At 45.4% G+C, this 24960-nt stretch overlaps 1 protein-coding gene across 1 annotated transcript in view; it reads right to left on the bottom strand.

Moving 5' to 3' along the window:
- The window catches only part of LOC124550796 (neprilysin-1-like), a 487987-nt gene that overhangs the window by 203458 nt on the left and 259569 nt on the right, over nt 1–24960 (bottom strand). The window contains exons 9-11 of the mRNA XM_047125521.1: nt 23777–23881; nt 13427–13583; nt 4770–4887 (exon numbers count right to left, since the gene is read on the bottom strand). Of these exons, the coding sequence (XP_046981477.1) occupies nt 4770–4887; nt 13427–13583; nt 23777–23881 (380 nt within the window). The remainder of the gene's footprint in view (nt 1–4769; nt 4888–13426; nt 13584–23776; nt 23882–24960) is intronic.

Genomic DNA, 24960 nt, shown 5'->3' with positions numbered 1-24960 from the left:
TTGTGTGTCAGTTTAGTGATGATCGGAATAAGTAAAGAGAAAACTGTTTGAGCACATTCAGTTTTGCTCAGCTGTTTGAAAATAAAATAACGTAACAGGTTTATCAGCACAGCCATTTATAAATTTTTCTAAGGGGACGTTTCAGTGCCTTACTTTGGCCAGTAAAAAACAGGGGCAAAGACCTTCTGATTTGCCCTCATGTAATTTTCGCTGTCCGTGAAAACACTCAGTGCAGTGGCTGATGGGAGGGACTGTAAAGGCGTTTTCCCTTTTTATTCGTTCCCATCAGCCACTGCACTGAGTGCAGCTTGCGGTGTGCGAACGGTACTAAGAAGAAGGCCCAATATGGCCGGCAGTGTGATGTGACACGAGTTAAGACCATTACGATCTGCAAACGGTAGCAAAATGGGGCGAAAAGGGTGGCTGCATTTTCTATACGGAACTTTACTTTCATGACCTAACCTTTTGTTTAGGAAGTGTTCTGATGGCCATCAACTGCTCTCGGTTTCATGCCACATCGCTTCGAGTAAAAAACTCGATCTTTCGACAGACGTTTCCAGCGTCGTCATAAGCGTAAAAAAACTGCCGGGGCTACCACGGTGTTCTGAAATTCGTGTGACAGGACTGCCTTATACTTCCAGAGAGGGCACATGCTTGGGACGGCTTGTTGGGCAGCTCACAGCATCCGTGAATCGAGTGAGTCAGGTGGCGTGAACGGTCGGCATGACACCACATTTGAAATTGTTGATCCCGCCTCCCTGGAAACGTCAATCATCAGTTTTTGCTTTCACACGATTTTTTAAGGGGACATGCTCGTGAAACTGACCAAAAATTTGAAAAAAGAACTCTTGGTCTATAGTAAAGAGAATTTCATGCTGATTTCAAAAATGTATAGGTTATGGGCATTTTCATTTTCCGTTCGCTCTAAAATTGAGGTTGAACATAATGTTGCACAGGAGCCACGCCCATCTGTCAGTCTGAAGTGCGTCAGAATATGTAATGCATTTTTTTGTTCTTCTGTTTTTTCCGTCGTTAGTTACGGATCGTTAACACAGATGTATTCTAGAAGGCACTGACTCCCAGAACCAAAGTACAGGAATGTCTAGAAGGCTATGGTTCGAATCTAAACTAAGATCTGAAAATAGAAGATTTCGTAATTTCATACGCGCGTGGTTTTGTAGTTATTGTGAGTTGTTTTCTTTCTGTGTGTGTGTTTCCTGTACTACAAATGCCGAAAGTAAAGAAATTTAGCCCCAAACGAAAGTTTCGCAGCAACCAGCTCCAAACACAGCAGTTGCTTCAAAAGTCGCCCGCAGAAACTGTGTCTTCAGACAGTGCTTCTAGACGTAAACTTTCACTTTATGAATGTAATAAGGACAAGCCTAGTAGTATTGTGAGCAGCAATAACGACGGAAATGTCATTGTGAACCTAAATAAGCGGTCATGGCTTTTGAAGAGTGCTGTGAAATGTAAGTACTGCAGATGTGAAGATAGTATTGACGCTACTGAGGACATTTCAGCGAGGAAGGGTCTTTCAAGTCGGTTAGTGATTGCCTGTAACTCGTGTAAGATGCACAGTAATACATTGACATCGCTAGTTACAGATGGTCTACATTAGAGTGTAAATAAAAATGGTTCAAATCGCTCTGAGCACTATAGGACTTAACATCTGAGGTCATCAGTCCCCTAGACTTAGAACTACTTAAACCTAACTAACCTAAGGACATCACACACATCCATGCCCGAGGCAGGATTCGAACCTGCGACCGTAGCAGTTGTGCGGTTCCGGGCTGAAGCGCCTAGAACCATTCAGCCATCACAGCCTGCCTTAGTGTAAAATATTTAGCTTCCTTGTGCAATGCAATGTATTGGAAGGGGAAGGAGAGCTTCCCAGACGTTTTATGGAGTGATGGTTTTGCCTCCACCTCCACTGAGGTTTCTCAGATACAATAAATTAATACATAATGCTTTATGTGGTGTAAGTGAAAAAATGTTTCAAATGGCTCTGAGCACTATGGCACTTAACATCTGAGGTCATCAGTCCCCTAGAACTTAGAACTACTTAAACCTAACTAACCTAAGGACATCTATGCTCGAAGCAGGATTCGAATCTGCGACCGTAGCGGTCGCGCGGTTCCAGACTGAAGCGCCTAGAACCGCTCGTCCGCACCGGCCGGCGGTGTAAGTGAACATTCAATGAAAAGAGCAGAAGCTGTAGCCTTGTCTGAGAATACAGACATTGTAGCGGCATTTGATGGATCTTGGCAGAGTGGGGTTGTAACTGCCACATTTATTGAAACTGGTAAGATACTAGAGTATGAATGTCTAAAAAAACACTGCCAGGGTTGTTCAAGTAAATTTATTGGCACCCATGTATGTGTAAAGAACTTCGATGGCCCAAGTGGAAGCATGGAAACGAAAGGAGTTCTAAACATTTTTAGATCAGAGGTCAGTCGTGATGTGAGGTATGTAGGGTACCTTTGGGAAGGAGACTGTAAACGACACAATACTGTTGTTAATGAATGACCATATGGGGACACTTGATAGAAAAGCTTGAATGTGTTGGGCATGTACAAAAAAAGAATGGGAGCTTGGCTGAAAAAAATTATGTAATGACTTAAATGAGAAAAAAAAACTGTCAGATGGGAAACACATAGGTGGTCCAGGTCTTGTTACAAAAAGTGAAATTGATTCCTTCACTCAATATTATGGACTAGTAGTAAGGAAAAACGTCGAAGATTGGGAGAACATTAGACGAGCTGTTTGGGCAACATGGTTTCACAGAGTGTCAGCAGATGAAACCCCACAGCATGGTTTGTGTCGAAAAGGGGAAGATTCGTGGTGCAAGTCGTGGTTGAGCAATGCTACAGGCATACAATATACCCACAAGGATTCCTTACCACATGCTGTAATGGAGGCAACTGGACCTATTTATAGGGATTTGGCAAATAAAAATCTACTTATGAAATGTTTGTATGGTCTCTCTCAGAATGCAAATGAAAGCTTCAACAGCTGTATATGGGAAAGAATACCGAAAACTTGAATTTTAATCATTCAGATAGACTTTTCTCCTAAATGAGTGAAGTTAAACACACAAAAATTTGTACAGATATTTAGAATGACGTCACCTACTTCCCTGGCCTACTATTTCCTGAAAAATTTATAACCATGATGACGATGTCGGTGATATTTCAGCTACATTTTTAAATATTTTTGTTGTAGTAAAATAAAGTATTTGTCTTTTCACAGATCAGCATCAGGGAAGGAAACTGGAGGTATAAAACACTTATGTGAATGTTGTCTGTACTCTGACTCATTTTCCAAGCTGTGCAGTCAGTGGTTCCATAGAAAAGGTACTGCAGAGAAACAGTGTTCCGTTTTTAATGCTATTACAAAGATTGTTGCAGTACCAAAATATAAGGAATATCGCAATGTTTTTTTTGGAAAATGCTTTGACTAATGACCCGATTTGTGTGTAAGAATTTTGAGCTAGCTCTCATTTATTGATCAGTTGCACTATGAGGGTGAAGGTGATGCTAGAACTGCAGCCCATTCAGGGGAGTGTCCCCTTAAGCTGGTTCCCATACTCTACAAAATGAGAATACCTGGTCTCAGCTGGAATTGCTTCATTTTATTGTAACGTTGGCAGCCTCCTTCATAACAGAATCTCGTTATGGTACCACATGAGTCGAGGCTCTCATATTTCCAAACTGCATTTTGAATCCATTCTCCAGGCAGTGTTCAGCCACCGCCAACTTCTCAAGCTCCTGACCGAACACCGTACGACTTAGGCTATCTGAGTAAACTTTCTGGACCAATAGAAACTTCTGTATGTCGCACACCTATCTGTTTATTCTAATAGATTATTAATTAATTTACCAGTCCGCCCCGGTAGCTGAGTGGTCAGCGTGACAGACTGTCAATCCTAAGGGCCCGGGTTCGATTCCCGGCTGGGACGGAGATTTCTTCCGCTCAGGGACTGGGTGCTGTGTTGTCCTAATCATCATCATTTCATCCCCATCGACGCACAGGTCGCCGAAGTGGCGTCAAATCGAAAGACTTGCACCAGGCAAACGGTCTACCCGACTGGAGGCCCTAGCCACACGACATTTCCAATTAATTTACCCACACTCGTAAGTCGACCGCTAGGAATAAGCGAGAAATCCGGGTTTGCGTCACGGTCCAGCACAGATTTTTCATATATCACTTTAGTTCAAGCGTCGATACCTATTACAATTAGGTTGGAAATCAGGATATATTACTTCGAGATAAAGTAAAATTATACTGAAACTTCCTCACAAATTAAAACTGTGTGCCGATCCATGACTCGTACCTGGGACTTCGACCTCATGTGGGAAATGCTCCCCCGATTGAGCTGTCCAGGTTCGCCACACTGCTGGCTGTCACATCCTTATTCCCGTCAGTACGTCATCTCCCACCTTCCAAGTATCACAGAAGTTCTTAAGCATACCTTGCGAGACTAGCACTCCCAACACTGTGGTTAAGCCATGTCTCGGCAACATCCTTTCTTTCAGGAGTGTTAGTTCCACAATGTATGCTGGGCAGCTTCCGGGAAGTTAGTAAGGCAGGAAAATTGGTTCCGGTGGAACTACAGCTGTGGGGATGCGTCAGGAGGCGCGAAAGACAAAGGTCCCAGGTTCGAGCCCGACACGATGCTGCTTCAATTGGCCGGGAAGTTTCAGATCAACGCTCGCTCCGCAACAGAGTGAGAATTCACTCTGGGTGCAATGGCAGCGCGCTTTACGCACCTGGCCTGCCGGAACTGGATGCCCAGCGACGCCTCCAGGTAGTTGTGCTTGAGCTGCCGCATGGCGCGGTCCGTGTGCGGAGACAGCACGCGGAACACCTGCCACCACAGCGACGTCCCTGCAACATCGCGCCGCGGCTCACAGACACCTCTCACTGCAGGTACCAGGAGGAGCCATAAGGCACACTACTGGCCATTAAGGTTGCTACACCACGAAGATGACGTGCTACAGACGCGAAATTTAACCGACAGGAAGAAGATGCTGTGATATGCAAATGATAAGCTTTTCACATCATTCACTCAAAGTTGGCGCCAGTGGCGACACCTACAACGTGCTGACATGAGGAAAGTTTCCAACCGATTCCTCAACAGCAGTTGACCCGCGTTGCCTGGTGAAACATTGTTGTGATGCCTCGTGTAAGGAGCGTACCATCACGTTTCCGACTTTGATAAACGTCGGATTGTAGCCTATCGCGATTGCGGTTTATCGTATTGCGAAATTGCTGCTCGCCTTGGTCGAGATCCAATGACTGTTAGCAGAATATGGAATCGGTGGGTTCAGGAGGGTAATACGGAACGCCGTGCTGGATCCCAACGGCCTCGTATCACTAGCAGTCGAGATGACAGGCATCTTATCCGCATGGCTGTAACGGATCGTGCAGCCCTGTCTCGATCCCTGAGTCAACAGATGGGGACGTTTGCAAGACAACAACCATGTGCACGAACAGTTCGACGAGGTTTGCAGCAGCATGGACTATCAGCTCGGAGACCGTGGCTGCCGTTACCCTCGACGTTGCATCACAGAGAGGAGCGCCTGGGATGGTGTACTCAACGACGAACCTGGGTGCACGAATGTCAAAACGTAATTTTTTCGGATGAATCCAGGTTCTGTTTACAGCATCGCTATGGTCGCATCCGTGTTTGGCGACATCGCGGTGAACGCACATTGGAAGCGTGTATTCGTCATCGACATACTGGCGTATCACCCGGCGTGAAGGTATGGGGTGCCACTGGTTACACGTCTCGATCACCTCTTATTCACATTGACGGCACTTTGAACAGTGGACGTTACATTTCAGATGTGTTACGACCCGTGGCTCTACCCCTCAATCCCTGCGAAACCCCACATTTCAGCAGGATAATGCACGACCGCATGTTGCAGGTCCTGTACGCGCCTTTCTGCATACAGAAAATGTTCGACTGCTGCCCTGGCCAGCACATTCTCCAGATCTGTCACAAATTGAAAATGTCTGGTCAATGGTTGCCGATCAACTGGCTCGTCACAATACGCCAGTCACTACTCTTGATGAACTGTGGTATCGTGTTGAAGCTGCATGCGCAGCTGTACCTGCACATACCATCCAAATTCTGTTGGACTCAATGCACAGGCCTATCGAGGCCGTTATTATGGCCAGAGGCGATTGTTCTGGGTACTGTTTTCTCAGGATCTATGCATCGAAATTGCATGAAAATGTAATCGCATGTCAGTTCTAGTATAATATATTTGTCCAATGAATACCCGTGTATCACCTGCATTTCTTCTTGGTGTAGCAGTTTTAATGGCCAGTAGTGTAGTAAATAACACATCTAAGTAGTCGTCAAGAGTTCGTACTTCACCACTGCTTAAATTCTGAATAAAAATCGTCATCAGCGGCGGCCAATGCAGTAAAAAAAGATTGTCGGCATAAGAAGTCACCCTCACTCTGCCAATGACACTGGCAAAGAGAGCGGCTGAGCAGACAGTGGTACAGGGTGCGGAAACTGTCCCTAAAAGGCGGAAGAATCAGCAATTATCTACGACATGAGGATGCAAGCGGCAAAAGCAAACGTTGCTTTAAAGACTGATGTGTTGTCTTAATAGGACATGTGGCCGGTAATTGAGAAAGTGTCATGATGATCTCTCCATCACTCCTTTGCCAAAAGATTACGGACTACTCCCCCCTTCGGACCTCTGGGAGGGGACTGCAAAGGGGGAGCTGACCACGAGAAAAAGACTGAATAAAATTAATGAAAGGGCAACGTTCTTCGAACTGGGCATGGAATGTCAGAAGTTTCAGCGTCATAGCTAAGCTATAAAATCTGAAAGGGGAATGCTAAGGCTCAGTCTACATTTATTTTGGGTCATTCAAGTGAAATGGGAAGAAGACAAGGTTCAAATGGCTTAGAGCACTATGGGACAATATCTGAGGTCATCAGTCCCCTAGAACTTAGAACCACTTAAACCTAACTAACCTAAGGACATCACACACATCCACGCCCGAGGCAGGATTCGAACCTGGGACTGTAGCGGTCGCGCGGTTCCAGACTGAAGCGCCTAGAACCGCTCGGCCACAATGACGCGCACACATTTTACCCTTTCTTTTGACGCCTCCCCTATGGAGTTTTTGTATGTCCATCTTTGTGGTTGGAGGTCTGGGGGACTTTGGTCGTTCACTTACGTAAGAAAATGAAACATCTACATCCGTACTTATGATGTCATTTAGTGTATGGCTACCAGTTTTGGTGCTTCAGTGCACCATCTTCAGGCCTCAGTTGATGGCAAGAGGGTTAACATCATCCATACACACGATGTATCATTGGCCAACATCTACATTGGCCTAGAACCGCTCTGCCACCGCGGCCGCCAGAAGACAAGGATCTCTGGTCAGACGAGTATCGAATAATATCAACAGCAGCAGAAAATGGTATGTTCAGTATTAATAGGAAAGAGAGTTGGAGAGTGAGTCACTGCGAACTGTTCAGTGATAGGGTTGTTCTCGTCAGAATCGACAGCAAGCAAACACAGACAGTTCAGGTATACATGCGGACGTCACTAGCTGGAGATGTAGAGAAAGAGAAAGTATATGAGGATATTGAACACAACGGCATACTTATGATTTCTAGAAGAGAAAAATGTTTAAAAGCAAGCGCATACTCGAAAAAATGTTGCGAAAGAAGGAAAATAAAAACGATGATTTGAAGTGATTCTTCAGTTTCTCCCGGCGTATTTGTTGCTCGAACAGTCCACGGGTATACTGCCGGTTCATGGTGTCCAACGGGCACAATATTTCGGCGATCAGACATGTCGCCATCGTCAGGTGCGCTGACGAACTGAGCTCCCGAGGTCGGGCGGCCGATTTAAATCCCCTCCCGCCGCGGGCCGCTCTCTTCGCCGTCCGTGCCCGCGCACACTTGAAACATACTGTCTCAAACTGTTCCCCTGAAGTACAATATCAGCTTTAACAAAATTACATGTCCACCTAAAACTTCACTATCACTGTTCCTTCACGGTGAAGCTGACTGTTGAAGCTGAGGTCACGAACTGGAGTCGAGCTCTTGCGTGCCGGGAACTATGGTGACCTCAGCGTGAGGGCGCTGCTACGCCGACAGGGCGGTATGGTCTTCTGGAGTGCCTCCCTTTGGTTGTTGAAGATTGAAGCGAACCTTCGCTAATGTCTGTATCATCGATTCACGTTGGCGACTCTAGTGCGGCATAGCGATCTCAAGATGGTACCATAGGCATCATCAAGATGCCTCCGTTACTTACATCACAGAAATAAATTATAAACATATAGCATCGTATAGAAATCCATGGGTAACAGAAGAGATATTGAATTTAATCGACGAAAGGAGAAAATATAAAAATGCAGTGAACGAAGCAGGCAAAAAGGAATACAAACGTCTCAAAAATGAGATCGACAGGAAGTGCAAAATGGCTAAGCAGGGATGGCTAGAGGACAAATGTAAGGATGTAGAGGTATACATCACTAGGTGTAAGATAGATACTGCCTACAGGAAAATTAAAGAGACCTTTGGGGAAAAGAGAACCACTTGTATGAATATCAAGAGCTCAGATGGAAAATCGTTCTAAGCAAAGAAGAGAAAGCAGAAAGGTGGAATGAGTATGTAGAGGGTATATACAAGGGCGATGTCCTTGAGGGCAATATTATGGAAATGGTAGAGGACATAGTTGAAGATGAAATGGGAGATATGATATTGCGTGTAAAATTTTACAGAGCACTGAAAGACCTAAGTCGAAACAAGGTCCCGGGAGTAGACAACATTCCAATTAGAACTACTGACAGCCTTGGGAGGGCCAGTCCTGACAAAACTCTACCGTCTGGTGAGCAAGATGTATGAGACACGCGAAATACCCTCAGACTTCAAGAAGAATATAATAATTCCAATCCAAAAGAAAGCAGGTGTTGACAGTAGTGAAAATTACTGAACTATCAGTTTAATAAGTCACAGCTGCAAAATACTAACGGGAAATCTTTACAGACGAATGGAAAAACTGGTAGAAGCCAACCTCGGGGAAGATCAGTTTGAATTCCGTAGAAATGGTGCAACACGTGAGACAATACTGACCCTATGACATAGAAGATAGATTAAGGAAATGCAAACCTAGCTTTCCTGCATTTGTAGACTTAGACAAGGCTTTTGACAATGTTGATTGGAATACTGTCCTTCAAATTCTGCTGGTGGCAGGGGTCAAATACAGGGAACGATAGGCTGTTTACAATTTGTGCAGAAGCCAGATGGCAGTTATAAGAGTCGAACGACATCAAAGGAAAGCAGTGGTAGGGAAAGGAGTGAGACAGGGTTGCCGCCTATCCCCGATGTATTCAATCTATACACTGAGCAAGAATTAAGGGGAACAAAAGAAAAATTTGGAGTAGGAATTAAAATCCATGGAGAAGAAATAAAAACTTTGAGGTTTGCCGATGACATTGTAATTCTGTCAGAGACAGCAAACGACGTGGAAAAGTAGTTGAACAGAATGAACAGTGTCTTGGAAAGAAGATATAAGATGAACATCAAAAAAAGCAAAACGAGGCTAATGGAATGTAATCAAATTGTGTTAGGTGATGCTGTGGTAGTTAGATTAGGAAATGAGGCACTTAAAGTAGTAAAAGAGTTTTGCTATTTGGAAAGCAAAATAACTGATGATGGTAGAAGTAGAGAGGATATAAAATGTAGACTGGCAATGGCAAGGAAAGCATTTCTGAAGAAGAGAAATTTGGTAACATCGAGTATAGATTTAAGTTTCAGGAAGTCTTTGCTGAAAGTATTTGTGTGGAGTGTAGCCATGTATTGAAGTGAAACATGGACGACAAATAGTTTAGACAAGAAGAGAAAAGAAAATTTCGAAATGCGGTGCTACAGAAGATTGCTGAAGATTAGATGGGTAGATCACGTAACTCAATGAGTAGTTACTGAACAGAATTGGGGAGAAGAGGAATTTGTGGCACCACTTGACTAGAAGAAGGGATCGGTTGGTAGAAAATATTCTGAGGCGTCAAGGGATCACCAATTTAGTATTGGAGGGCAGCGTGGATGGTAAAAATCGTAGAGGGAGACCAAGAGATGAATACACTAAGCAGGTCAGAAGGATGTAGGTTGCAGTAATGTCTTGGATATGAAGAAGCTTGCATAGAATAGAGTAGCATGGAGAGCTGCATCAAATCAGTCTCTGACCACAACAATAAGAACAGCATCATCTGCTCCTTTGCGGAGAAAGCAATTGCGATGCCATCCTTAGCAAAAGTTTCGCACAACCCTGGTAGTTACGGGCACAACAATCTCAGATGTGAAGTCCATATGTAGAAAAGGAATATAAGTGACCCTTATGCGGGTTTCGTCATTGTGCCAAAGCATAACACACTACAATACCTTATTGTAACATTAAAATGTTACTGGTCAGCGTCTTAAAATCCAAATCGCACTCCACCCTCCCCTTCCCCCTCTCCCTCCGTCTGAGATAGTTGTAACCGTTATTAAGGAAGTCATATAATGTTTCCTCCACACATATGTATGGAATATTTGGTGCCACAAACTTAGAATAGCTAGAGAACACCAAAAATTAAACCCAGATGGAGTAAGACTGAGCAATAAAACAATAAATTGGCATCGATATGCGGACAGTATTGGTCTAATAAGTCACAGGGAAGAGGACTTGCAGATCTTGACAAGTTTCAGGAAGCGGGAAATTCGACCGAGTAATATGCAGCAAATGTAATATATCAACCGTTATGGAAGACAGAATAAAAAAATTGGAGGCATTAGTTTCCAGGTTGCCCTCGTAAAAATCTTGGAACTGGCAGACCAATGTACTTACAAGCAGATATTGGCTGAAGGATGAAGAAAAGACTGGGTGGTTATAATTAAACTGTCAGTATTGTAAATGCTGAAGTGTAGGCTGTACATATCATAGCATGCTGAAACATTGTAGGTTTGTTCATTATTTGCACTTTCTGCCACCAGATGAAAATACGGCGCTGCAAGCAGTTAGAACGTGGTGTGGCTACAGGAAAAGAGAAGAAATGATCAAACACATGATAACGGTGGATCTGACAGCCTGCACTGGAGCATAAGGAGCGCATCATCAGTTTAGTTACAGCCACTGGGCATCATCAAGGATAAGGAGACAATGGTAAAAGAAGAATGGACCATGCGAGCCAGGAGCAGAAACGGTTAGTGGAGGAATGTGCAGAAAGCTTATGGTCTCTCAGGTCAGAGCCACAGTTAAGAAGAAGAAGCCGAATATGCTGACAATATTTTACTGTTATGCAAGTAACAGAAAGAGCTTGATAATGGATGGAAAGTAGCTAACAGTTAAACCAGGAAATACAGTAATCATTTGAAAAACTGCTAGTGAAGGCAGACTGGTGTGGAGAGCATCCAAGTAGTCTTTGGACTCAAGACCACAACAGCAGCTGTATGCGCTGTAGTGAAAGTAGCATATGAGTCAGCTGATACACAGGGTGAGTCAGCTGCCCGCACTCATGGGTTTCATGCGACCCCCAACGTCTTCAAATACCACACTCAATATTTTCATATTTTCTCATTTACTATGTGGAAACTATTAGTACTAGAGAAGAAAATGAATAGGACCTTTTTGTAGGAAATTAATATACACTCCTGGAAATGGAAAAAAGAACACATTGACACCGGTGTGTCAGACCCACCATACTTGCTCCGGACACTGCGAGAGGGCTGTACAAGCAATGATCACACGCACGGCACGGCGGACACACCAGGAACCGCGGTGCTGGCCGTCGAATGGCGCTAGCTGCGCAGCATTTGTGCACCGCCGCCGTCAGTGTCAGCCAGTTTGCCGTGGCATACGGAGCTCCATCGCAGTCTTTAACACTGGTAGCATGCCGCGACAGCGTGGACGTGAACCGTATGTGCAGTTGACGGACTTTGAGCGAGGGCGTATAGTGGGCATGCGGGAGGCCGGGTGGACGTACCGCCGAATTGCTCAACACGTGGGGCGTGAGGTCTCCACAGTACATCGATGTTGTCGCCAGTGGTCGGCGGAAGGTGCACGTGCCCGTCGACCTGGGACCGGACCGCAGCGACGCACGGATGCACGCCAAGACCGTAGGATCCTACGCAGTGCCGTAGGGGACCGCACCGCCACTTCCCAGTAAATTAGGGACACTGTTGCTCCTGGGGTATCGGCGAGGACCATTCGCAACCGTCTCCATGAAGCTGGGCTACGGTCCCGCACACCGTTAGGCCGTCTTCCGCTCACGCCCCAACATCGTGCAGCCCGCCTCCAGTGGTGTCGCGACAGGCGTGAATGGAGGGACGAATGGAGACGTGTCGTCTTCAGCGATGAGAGTCGCTTCTGCCTTGGTGCCAACGATGGTCGTATGCGTGTTTGGCGCCGTGCAGGTGAGCGCCACAATCAGGACTGCATACGACCGAGGCACACAGGGCCAACACCCGGCATCATGGTGTGGGGAGCGATCTCCTACACTGGCCGTACACCACTGGTGATCGTCGAGGGGACACTGAATAGTGCACGGTACATCCAAACCGTCATCGAACCCATCGTTCTACCATTCCTAGACCGGCAAGGGAACTTGCTGTTCCAACAGGACAATGCACGTCCGCATGTATCCCGTGCCACCCAACGTGCTCTAGAAGGTGTAAGTCAACTACCCTGGCCAGCAAGATCTCTGGATCTGTCCCCCATTGAGCATGTTTGGGACTGGATGAAGCGTCGTCTCACGCGGTCTGCATGTCCAGCACGAACGCTGGTCCAACTGAGGCGCCAGGTGGAAATGGCATGGCAAGCCGTTCCACAGGACTACATCCAGCATCTCTACGATCGTCTCCATGGGAGAATAGCAGCCTGCATTGCCGCGAAAGGTGGATATACACTGTACTAGTGCCGACATTGTGCATGCTCTGTTGCCTGTGTCTATGTGCCTGTGGTTCTGTCAGTGTGATCACGTGATGTATCTGACCCCAGGAATGTGTCAATAAAGTTTCCCCTTCCTGGGACAATGAATTCGCGGTGTTCTTATTTCAATTTCCAGGAGTGTAGTTATATTTTGTAGTGAAATACGCTTTCGCTAGAAGCCGTAGTTTTCGAATTATTCAAGAAAAATAAGCTAATGTGACCTTGAAATGCGATTTTCTTGAATCACGCGAGAAGTGTGGCCTCGAGTGATAATGTATCCCAGTACAAAATTTAACAATATTGAATTTCCAGCAAAAAATTACTCTTCATTTTCTATGTAGGACCAATAGTCTGCACTTACCGAGTGAGAGAATATGAAAATCACGTGCGTGAGTTTTGATGGCATTGCGTGTTGCACAAAACCCATAGGTAGGGGCAGGTGATTCACCCTGCGTATTAGCAGGACAGGATTCGCAACTCACACACGGTGTCGGCGTTGTGATTGGCCAGTATGGTGGCCACGGAGGTGAGGTAGTCCACATCGAGCACGGCCACCAGGTCTGCGTCACGCCCATCCAGGCGCAGGGTCACGTTCTCCACCCCGGAGAACACCTCCTCCAGAAACTCGCGCCAGTTCACCTGCGGGACAAACACACCCACATCTCATAAAAAAACCAGCTGCCTTGCGCGTACTGCAGGACGTGTCACTTTTCTCAGTCTGTTCTCAGTGTTTGTCACACGTTTGTAACATGCTACACTGCGCAACCAAATTAAAGGATCACTTTGTCGAAACCCCGTAATTGTTCCCCCTAGCGAGGCATAAGTATGGCATCTGGCTCGAAGGTGTCTACAATCTATGGCGCAAAAGTTGGCGCTCTGCATCGTCGCCCTCGGGTTAAGCATCGCTTCAAGCAGTGGCGAGTCGAAACTTGCCAAAAAAGGTCAGAGTTCAGAAGTTCATGCGACGTGCAAAATGGATTAATGATGTCATATTGCCATCAAATTTCATCACAATTCTTCTCAATAGCACGGTCGACGTTTGACACGAAGGGAAACTCGTGACACACTTTACCAAATGGCTCTAAGCACTGAGGTCATCAGTCATCTAGAACTTAGAACTACTTAAACCTAACTAACCTAAGGACATCACACACATCCATGCCCGAGGCAGGATTCGAATCTGTGACCGTAGCAGCCGCGTGGTTCCGGACTGAAGTGCCTAGAACCGCTCGGCCACAGTGACCCGCGCACAGTTACCCTTTCTTTTGACGCCTCCCCTGTGGAGTTTTTGTATGTCAATCGTGGTTCCGGTCTGTTGGTTGGAGGTCTGGGGGACTTTGGTCGTTCACTTACGTAAGAAAATGAAACATCTACATCCGTACTTATGATATCATTTAGTGTATGGCTACCAGTTTTGGTGCTTCAGTGCACCATCTTCAGGCCTCAGTTGATGCCAAGAGGGTTAACATCATCCATACACACGATGTACACTCCTAGAAATTGAAATAAGAACACCGTGAATTCATTGTCCCAGGAAGGGGAAACTTTATTGACACATTCCTGGGGTCAGATACATCACTTGATCGCACTGACAGAACCACAGGCACATAGACACAGGCAACAGAGCATGCACAATGTCGGCACTAGTACAGTGTATATCCACCTTTCGCAGCAATGCAGGCTGCTATTCTCCCATGGAGACGATCGTAGAGATGCTGGATGTAGTCCTGTGGAACGGCTTACCATGCCATTTCCACCTGGCGCCTCAGTTGGACCAGCGTTCGTGCTGGACGTGCAGACAGCGTGAGACGACGCTTCATCCAGTCCCAAACATGCTCAATGGGGGACAGATCCGGAGATCTTGCTGGCCAGGGTAGCTGACTTACACCTTCTAGAGCACGTTGGGTGGCACAGGATACATGCGGACGTGCATTGTCCTGGTGGAACAGCAAGTTCCCTTGCCGGTCTAGGAATGGTAGAACGATGGGTTCGATGACGGTTTGGATGTACCGTGCACTATTCAGTGTCCCCTCGACGATCACCAGTGGTGTACGGCCAGTGTAGGAAATCGCTCCCCACACCATGATGCCGGGTGTTGGCCCTGTGTGCCTCGGTCGTATGCAGTCCTGATTGTGGCGCTCACCTGCACGGCGCCAAACACGCATCTGACCATCATTGGCACCAAGGCAGAAGCGACTCTCATCGCTGAAGACGACACGTCTCCATTCGTCCCTCCATTCACGCCTGTCGCGACACCACTGGAGGCGGGCTGCACGATGTTGGGGCGTGAGCGGAAGACGGCCTAACGGTGTGCGGGACCGTAGCCCAGCTTCATGGAGACGGTTGCGAATGGTCCTCGCCGATACCCCAGGAGCAACAGTGTCCCTAATTTGCTGGGAAGTGGCGGTGCGGTCCCCTACGGCACTGCGTAGGATCCTACGGTCTTGGCGTGCATCCGTGCGTCGCTGCGGTCTGGTCCCAGGTCGACGGGCACGTGCACCTTTCGCCGACCACTGGCGACAACATCGATGTACTGTGGAGACCTCACGCCCCACGTGTTGAGCAATTCGGCGGTACGTCCACCCGGCCTCCCGCATGCCCACTATACGCCCTCGCTCAAAGTCCGTCAACTGCACATACGGTTCACGTCCACGCTGTCGCGGCATGCTACCAGTGTTAAAGACTGCGATGGAGCTCCGTATGCCACGGCAAACTGGCTGACACTGACGGCGGCGGTGCACAAATGCTGCGCAGCTAGCGCCATTCGTCGGCCAACACCGCGGTTCCTGGTGTGTCCGCTGTGCCGTGCGTGTGATCATTGCTTGTACAGCCCTCTCGCAGTGTCCGGAGCAAGTATGGTGGGTCTGACACACCGGTGTCAATGTGTTATTTTTTCCATTTCCAGGAGTGTATCATTGGCCAACATCTACAATTGGTCTATGCAGGGTACCTGTAACCGCAGTGTTCTCTCTCCAATCATCAACTGTCAACCAGTTTCAGACGTAGACCTCTAATACATCGCGTACACGGATCGTGTTAACCCTCTCGGCGCAAACTATGAAGAGGGTGCACTGACGCACCAAAGCTGGTAGCCATCCAACAAATGACATCATAAGGACGGCCGTAGGTGCTTCATTTTCTTACCTCTCCTATGAAGATGAGAACTATGACGCCTAGCGTTGATATCACGCGGTTTTCTTATGTGTGGCCGAGGAAAACACTTCATACCATTTGCAGTTCAGAGTCAACACGACAAGGCTTCAGGGGGTGACATAAAGGGCGTCAATGAAAGCATCATTTTTCTTGTAACGTTGATTCCCACACATTTCTCAGGTGAAAACGACTGTTTGTAGTGCGATGAGCTACGGGAAGACTTCCATTTCTGTCTTTCATACTGCTGACATCCCTCTCGTGCTTCAACCCATCTCTAAGGACATTGTGGACAAGAAATCTCATTGAGGGTGATCTTTCATCTTTGTAGTGCAGTGGTACCACGATTTTTACTTTTGTGTACAGGACAGGGCCACTAAAGAGCATTCAGAACCATTCGACGAAATTTGAACATGACCCGAAACAGCAAACTGTACTTGTGCTTTTTCAGTGCTCCTGTTCATGCAGTCCTGTTGTGTGTCCACAGAGGGGTGTGACACGACGTGTGCGGGAATAAAATGGCACAGGGTCTACGTAAGAATTCCCAGTTCCGCAAAACCACCAGTGCTGCGGGCTCACTTCCAACGAGAATTTTAAAAATGCGCATTTAAAGAGAAAAGCTGCAAAGTAGCTCTAGGCGCATGGGTGTTGTGTGCTGTCCTTAGGTTAGTTAGGTTTAAGAAGTTCTAAGTTCTAGGAGACTGATGACCTCAGAAGTTAAGTCCCATAGTGCTCAGACCCATTTGCACCATTTTTGTCACTGTGCTGTGTGGAGAATCACCGAACCCGAGGGTGACGTCGCAGGGTGCCATGTTTTTGCATCTTTCCAGATGATGAGCCAAATTTCATATTTATCCGTCGCAGTGATAGAGGATTAAGGGGTTTTGAAAAGGTGCTACTTTAAGGGGACATGCATGTGAAAATGACCAAAAATTTGAAGAAACTTTTCTTAGGCTATAGAAGAGAGAATTTCATGCTGATTTCAAAAATATATAGTTTATGGACATTACCATTTTCCGTTCGTTCTAAAATTGAGGCTGAACGTAATGTTTCACAGGCGCCTCACCCATCTGTCAGTTTGAAGTGTGTCAGAATACGTGATGCATTATTTTGTCCTTCCGTCATTAGTTACGGATCATTAGTACAGGTGTATTCTAGAAGGCACTGATTCCCAGAACCAAAGTACAGGCATGTCTAGAAGGCTATGATTTGAATGTAAACAAAGATCTGAGAATATGTGATTACGGAATTTCATACGCTTTTGGTTTTGTAGTTCTTGTGTGTTGTTTTGGTTCTGTGTGTGTGTGTCTTCCTGTGCTGCAAATGCCGAGAGTAAATAAATTTAACCCCAAATGAAAGTATTGAGGCAACCAGCTCCAAACACAACTGAATAATACACATCAGCTGCTTCAAAAGTCGCATGCGGAAACTGTGTCTACAGGCAGTGCTTCTAGTCGTAAACTTTCGCTTTCTGAATGTAATAAGACAAGCCTTGTAGTATTTGAGTAGCAAATAACGACGGAAATGTTACTGCGAACCTAAATATGCTGTGAAGACTTTTTAAGAGTGCTGTGAAATGTGAGTGCTGTAATTGTGAAGATAGTATTGATGTTTCTGAGGACATTTCAGCAAGGAAGGGTCTTACAAGTCGGTTAGTTATTTCCTGTAACTTGTGTAAGATGCACAGTGATCATATGACCTCGCCAGTAACTTATAGTCGACATTACAGTGTAAATATTAAGTTTGATTATGCAATGCGATGTATTGGAAGGGGAAGGAGAGCTGCCTAGACTTTTTGTGCATTGATGGATTTGCCTCCACCTCCACTGAGGTTTGACAGATACAATAAATTAATACATGATGCATTATGCGGTGTAAGTGAACATTCAATGAAAAGAGGAGCAGAAGAAACAGTAGCCTTGTCCAAGAATGCAGACATTGTAGCAGCATTTGACGGATCTTGGCAGAAGAATGGGGTTGTAACTGCCATATTTATTGAAAGTGGTAAGATACTAGATTATGAATGTCTAACAAAGCACTGTCAGGGTTGTTCAATTAAATTTATTGGCACCCATGTTTGTGTAAAGGACTTTGATGGGCCAAGGGGAAACATGGAAACGATAGGAGTTCTAAACATATTTTTAGAAGATCAGGGGTCAGTCGTGGTGTGAGGTATCTGGGCTACCTTGGAGATGGAGACTGTAAAGGACACACTACTGTTGTTAATGACAGACCATGTGGAGACGCTTTGATACGAAAGCTTGAATGGGTTGGATATGTACAAAAAAGAATGGGAGCTCGGCTGAGAGAATTATGTAGACTCCAACGGAAAAAAACTGTAAGATGAAAACGCGTAGATGGTCCAGGTCATCTTACAAAAAGTGAAATTGACTCTTTGACTGAATATTATGGACTAGCAAATAAGGAGAAATGTAGGAGATTTGGAGAACATGAGACGAGCTGTTTGGGCAACATGGTTTCACAGAGCGTCAACATGTGAAACCCCACAGCGTGGTTTGTGTCCAAAAGGTGAAGATTTGTGGCACAGGCATGCCACAGGCATACAATATACCCACAAGCATTCCTTACCACTTGCTGTAGTGGAGGCAATTAGGCCTATAGATAGGGATCTGGCTAATAAAAATCTGCTTAGGAAATGTATTTATGGTCTCTCTCAGAATGCAAATGATTGCTTCAACAGTTGTATATGGGAGAGAATACCGAAAACTTGAATTTTAATCATTCAGATAGACGTTTTTCCTAAACGACTGAAGTTAAACTCGCAAAAATCGGTACAGATATTTAGAATGACCACCTCTACCTCCCTTGCGTACAATTTCCTGAAAAATTTATAACGTGATGATGATGTCGGTGATATTTGAGCTACATTTTTAAATATTTTAATTGTAGTAAAATAAATTACTTGTCTTTTTCACAAATCAGCATCAGGGAAGGAAATTGGAGGCATAAAATACTTATGTGAATGTTGTCTGTACTCTGGCTCTTTTTTCAATCTGTGCAGTCAGTGGTTCTAAAGAAAATGGCACCGCAGTGAAAAAGTGTTCCGTTTTATATATTATTATAAATATAATTGGCAGTACCAAAATATAATAAATATCGCAATGACGTTTTGCGAAATGATTTGACTAATGCCCCTAATTGCATGTAAGAATTTTGAGCTAGCTCTCATATGTAGATTAGTTGCACTATGAGGGTGAAGATAATACAAAAAATGCGGCCTGTTCAGGGGCGCGTCCCCTTAAGTCTGTTGCTCAGTGTAGATGATAACTTGAACATATTTTTCCTTACACTAAACTTATTTTGTTGAAATTAGTTTGCTTATGTGCGGGTCCTCAGTCTCGATGTAATTGCTCGATATTAAAACAAGTTTAAACATTTACCAAAGGCCGTAAAATTCTTTATACAGGATGACATACGTTGTATCATACTTTACGAGGTGTGGACGAAAAGATGGAAACGCCAAAAACACAAAACTTTAGCATGGCTCATACAGTGTAGGAAAGCAGTTGATGTTCGAAACAGTTTGCAGTAATTTTGGAGTGAATAACTACAAGTCGGGTCTGGTCTCCAAGGGGATCTTATACCATTCTTCCACCAAACTAGTGACAAGTCCACGTGATGGTGATATAGCTGGATACCGATAACACACCCTTCTCTTCAAAGTAGACCACTAAGGCTCAATAGTCTAGAGCTCTGGTAACTGTGATGGACAGATGAGATACGAGGATTCATCCTCGTGCTCTCAAAACCAGTCCTGGATGATGCGAGTTCTGTGAGCAGGGGACCTATCGTCATAAAGTACACCATCACCATTATGGAGCAAACATTGTACTAGGAGATGCCAAAATGGTCACATAAGCCTAGGCATTAATGCAGGCTTGCAGAGCAATAATGGGACACATGGAATACCACGATATGGCTGCTCATATCATCACCAACCACCACCGTGTTCACTCTTGGGACGTAAGCTCAGCCTGAAGTTGGAAACATTGCTCACCAAGACTCATCTGACCTCATGAAATTCTTCCATAGTCCCATACAGCAGGTTCTGTGGCTTTGGCACCACGTTTTCTTTTTAATGGCATTTGAATCACTAATGAATGATTTTAAGAATTCCAGCTCGCCTTGGAATTCCGTGCTTATGGAGGTCTCTTCGTATTGCTCTGGTGCCGAGGGAGTCTGGGAGCGCACATTCAGTTCTGTAATGAGTGTTGCAGCTGCAGGTTCTCGTACTTTACGTCACAACTCTCTTCAAGACTGTCTATTATGATTACTAATCACATATGTTGAGACATATGTTTTTGCCGTTTCCCTGTATGCGATATGAATTTTCCATTGTCTCCGTTGGTTATTGAAGTACCCACCATAAGAGCACCAACAACTTGCGCATGTTCGAATTCCTTTAGCTCAGACATAATACGCTCACAATTACATAGAACACCGTACTGGCTACAGTTGAGACTTAGAACATACTAAGGATAATGTGAAGGACAATCAAACAGTTTAAAATCAGTGATGGTAAAATAGTCTATATTAAACTGAGTGAAAGTGCAAATCCGCAATAGCTGTTTATTGTGTTTTCATTGTATGACGACCGTGTCATACCCTGGAAGAGTACATTACTGGCCATTAAAATTGCTACACCAAGAAGAATTGCAGATGATAAATGGGTATTCATTGGACAAATATATTATACTAGAACTGACATGTGATTACATTTTCAAGCAATTAGGATGCATAGAACCTGAGAAATCAGTACCTCTGGCCTTAATAACGGCCTTGATACGCCTGGGCATTGAGTCAAACAGAGCTTGGATGGCGTGTAAAGGTACAGCTAGCTGCCCATGCGGCTTCAACACGATACCACAGTTCATCAAGAGTAGTGACTGGCGTATTGTGACGAGCCAGTTGCTTGGCCACCATTGACCAGACGTTTTCAATTGGTGAGAGATCTGGAGAATGTTCTAGCCAGGGCAACATTCGAACATTTTCTGTATCCAGAAAGGCCCGTACAGGACCTGCAACATGCGATAGTGCATTACCCTGCAGAAATGTAGGGTTTCGCAGGAATTGAATGAAGGGTAGAGCCACGGGTACTAACACATCTGAAATGTAACGTCCACTGTTCAAAGTGCCGTCAATGCGAACAAGAGGCGACCGAGACATGTAACAATGGCACCCCATACCAACACGCCGGGTGATACGCCAGTACGGCGATGATGAATACACGCTTCCAATGTCCGTTCACCGCAATGTCGCGAAACACGGATGCGACCATCATGATGCTGTAAACAGAACCTGGTTTCATCCGAAAAAATGACGTTTTGCCATTCGTGCACCCAGGTTCGTCGTTGAGTACACCATCGCAGGCGCTCCTGTCAGTGATGCAGCGTCAAGGGTAACCCCAGCCATGGTCTCCGAGCTGATGGTCCACGCTGCTGCAAGCGTCGTCGAACTGTTCGTGCAGATGGTTGTTGTCTTGCGAACGTCCCCATCTGTTGATTCAGGGATCGAGACGTGGATGCACGATCCGTTACAGCGATGCGGATAAGATGCCTGTCATCTCGACTGCTACTGATATGAGGCCGTTGGGATCCAGCATGGCGTTCTGTATTACACTCCTGAACCCACCGATTCCATATTCTGCTAACAGTCATTGGATGAACGTTAGCAGCAATGTCGCGATACGATAAACTGCAATCGCGATAGGCTAGAATCCGACCTTTATCAAAGTCGGAAACGTGATGGTACGCATTTATCCTCCTTACACGAGGCATCACAACAACGTTTCACCAGGCAGCGCCGGTCAACTGCAGTTTATGTATGAGAAATCGGTTGGAAACTTTCCTCATATCATCACGTTGTAGGCGTCGCCACCGGCGCCAATCTTGTGTGAATGCTCTGAAAAGCTAGTCATTTGCATATCACAGCATCTTCTTCCTGTCGGTTAAATTTCACGTCTGTAGCACATCATCTTCGTGGTGTAGTAATTTTGATGGCCAGTAGTGTATCTTCTGGTCATATAAAACTAATACTTCATGTTCCACACTTTCAAGGTGGAAGTGCGTATGGAAACATGTCACTCCTCGGTGAAACATTGAATGAAATGGCAGATGGACATCCGAACCGTCCACGATCAGTGAAACAACTCCACAATGCAGTCAAAAGACGAGCCCAGACAGCACATGATGATCCACGTATGATAGGACCTTGGAAGTCGAGACACCTTGATTTTGGAGATATGTCTCCAGGGTAGGAAACCGGTCATCATACACTGAGATCCCAGTCAAGAGCTACTGGCCGTCGTGGCCTTTCACTCAGTTTACTCGTGATATGGACTATTGTACCATCTCTGATTTTAAGTTGTTTGACTGTCCGTCACTTCTGTACAAGTTCTTTAGCTGTGGTTTGCCATAGGTATTAAGGGCACTGTACAGGTGCCACTTGTGGTCAGCCACAACAGCGCAATGTCCAGGCTTGGCTAGTATCTCCATTCACATTAATTTCCGGCAAGGATTCCATATTTTTATCCAACGCCTCTGGGTTACTGGACAGTTTCGGTGTGTGGCCGCTTTAGAGGGCCTATAATGGCAATACCAACAATCTTAAAAGGCAACTCTTTTCTTTGATATATTTTAATGGCCGTTGCATTGTCTGCCATACGAGGTCTGTTTAAAAAAAAAATCAGGACATCGTAATATCGCCCCAGTGATGTGTTGCAGCGAAATGAGGTTGATATCGCCGCACACACCTGTGTTCATGTATAACTGTCAGCTGCGTTCTTCTTGAATACTAGCGACCATGCAAAATGTGTAAGAACTCCTAAGAGTTTCAAACTCGATTTTACTGAAAACAGTCGAGAGTTACATCTTCAAGTTTACATACGTCCTAGCCATAGGTATTTTAGTGTTTTAGTTCGGTGGAATGTAAGGTTGTGAACTGTTAGATAGCAGTCTTAGGGTAGAATACACCAGTGGTTTTTCTTGTTATTATGGCCTAAATGCTTGCAAGGTTGATAGAGAGGTACCACGTGTTACACTGGAGATGAAATGGTTGGATTGGTTTTGGAAGGGTGGTAGGGGTGCATAGAGAATGATATGCACAGCAAGTTTCGAAATTTCAGGCAATGTTTTCTTGAAACTTCCTGGCAGATTAAAACTGTGTGTCGGACCGAGACTCGAACTCGGGACCTCTGCCTTTCGTGGGCAAGTGCTCCACCAACAGAGCTACCCAAGAACGACTAACGTCCCGTCCTTACAGCCTTAATTCCTCCAGTACCTCGTCTCGCACCTTCGAAACTTCACAGAAGTTCTTCTGCATACCATGCAGAACTAGATCTCCTGGAAGAAAGGATGATGCGGAGATATAGCTTAGCCACAGCGGAGCGGATGTTTCTAGAATGAAATTTTCACTCTACGTCGGAGTGTGCTCTGATATGAAACTTCCTGGCAGGTTAGAGCACTTGCCCGCAAAAGGCAAAGGTCCCGGGTTCGATTCTCGGTCCGGCACACAGTTTTAATCTGCCAGGAAGTTTCATATCAGCGCACACTCCGCTGCAGAGTGAAAATTTCATTCTGGAATGTTTTCTTGATGCAGTGGATTCGGGATACGGAGGGGAATGGGGATGCATAGTAGCAGGTGGTGCCTCCGGCGCTACTCACTCTGACGTCGGTGGTCCCTTTCTCGGCGGCTGCGTCAGTCAGATTCTGCAGCTCTGCCACGGTCATCAGGCTGTAGTCCTGGCCTGTAGATTCTTCATAGTACGCCTGTGGAACAGCAGAAGAACGGAGAGTGAAGTTCAGCAGTACAACAGTAGCTCACGTACATGTCACAGTTCGAATACAATTATACATATCACACCTCACGAATTTAAAAAAGAATTGAATTTAAATGGAGCTTCTTTCGAATATCTAGGTGTGAGCAAGGACTGAAGGATGTGTTGAATCGCATGAACAGTCAGATGAACTCGCACTGTGGATTAAGAGTAAACTAAGAAAGTCGAAAGTCGTGATAAACAGCAGAAATGAGGTTGGTGAAAAATTAATATCAAAATTGGGGACTACAAAGAAGTCAAAGTAGACGAATTCTAGAAATTAAGAAACAAAGTAATGACGGAAAAAGCAAGAAGAACACAAAAAGAAGGCCACTTCAGGCGAAGAAGGTATTCTTGGCCAAAACAAGACTGCAAGTAGAGGACAGATGTAACCTGGAGGATAATGTACTTAGGAACAAATGCTGGCTCTGTTCGTGTTTTACTCTAGTGAGGGTTTTTTAAAAGCACACAAAGGAATACACACTAGAAAATTCCATAAGCAGTTCCGAGAGGTTTTATGCAGCTTTTGGTTTTTTGGGCCAACGGCCTTGTCACAGTGTTAACACCGTAAACCATCGTAATACCGAAGTTAAGCGGTGCTGGGCAAGCAGATAGGCAACCAGCTACAACCCTTTGGAGACGAGATTTTCGCCCATATGAACAAATATTAATGAACGTTTAGCATCACAGGGTGCCCCAAAGAGCATCCCAGGGTACCCCAGAGAGCTACAACACCAAGAAGAGCCGGCCGGAGTGGCCGAGCGGTTCTAGGCGCTTGTCTGGAACCGCGTAACAGCTACGGTCGCAGGTTCGAATCCTGCCTCGGGCATGGATATGTGTATCGTCCTTAGGTTAGTTAGATTTAAGTAGTTCTAAGTTCTAGGGGACTGATGCCGTTAAGTCCCATAGTACTCAGAGCGATTTGAACACCAAGAAGAACCGCTTCTCGGCTTTTGGCAAGATCAATGTGTAGCTTTTTTAATAGATAAGGATTAAGGATAAGGAAGGGAACTTTATTTAATTTCTATAGTA

Source organism: Schistocerca americana, chromosome 9, assembly GCF_021461395.2.
Source record: "Schistocerca americana isolate TAMUIC-IGC-003095 chromosome 9, iqSchAmer2.1, whole genome shotgun sequence".
NCBI classification, from domain to species: Eukaryota; Metazoa; Arthropoda; class Insecta; order Orthoptera; family Acrididae; genus Schistocerca; species Schistocerca americana.
This window is presented reverse-complemented; position numbering and strand designations above follow the sequence as displayed.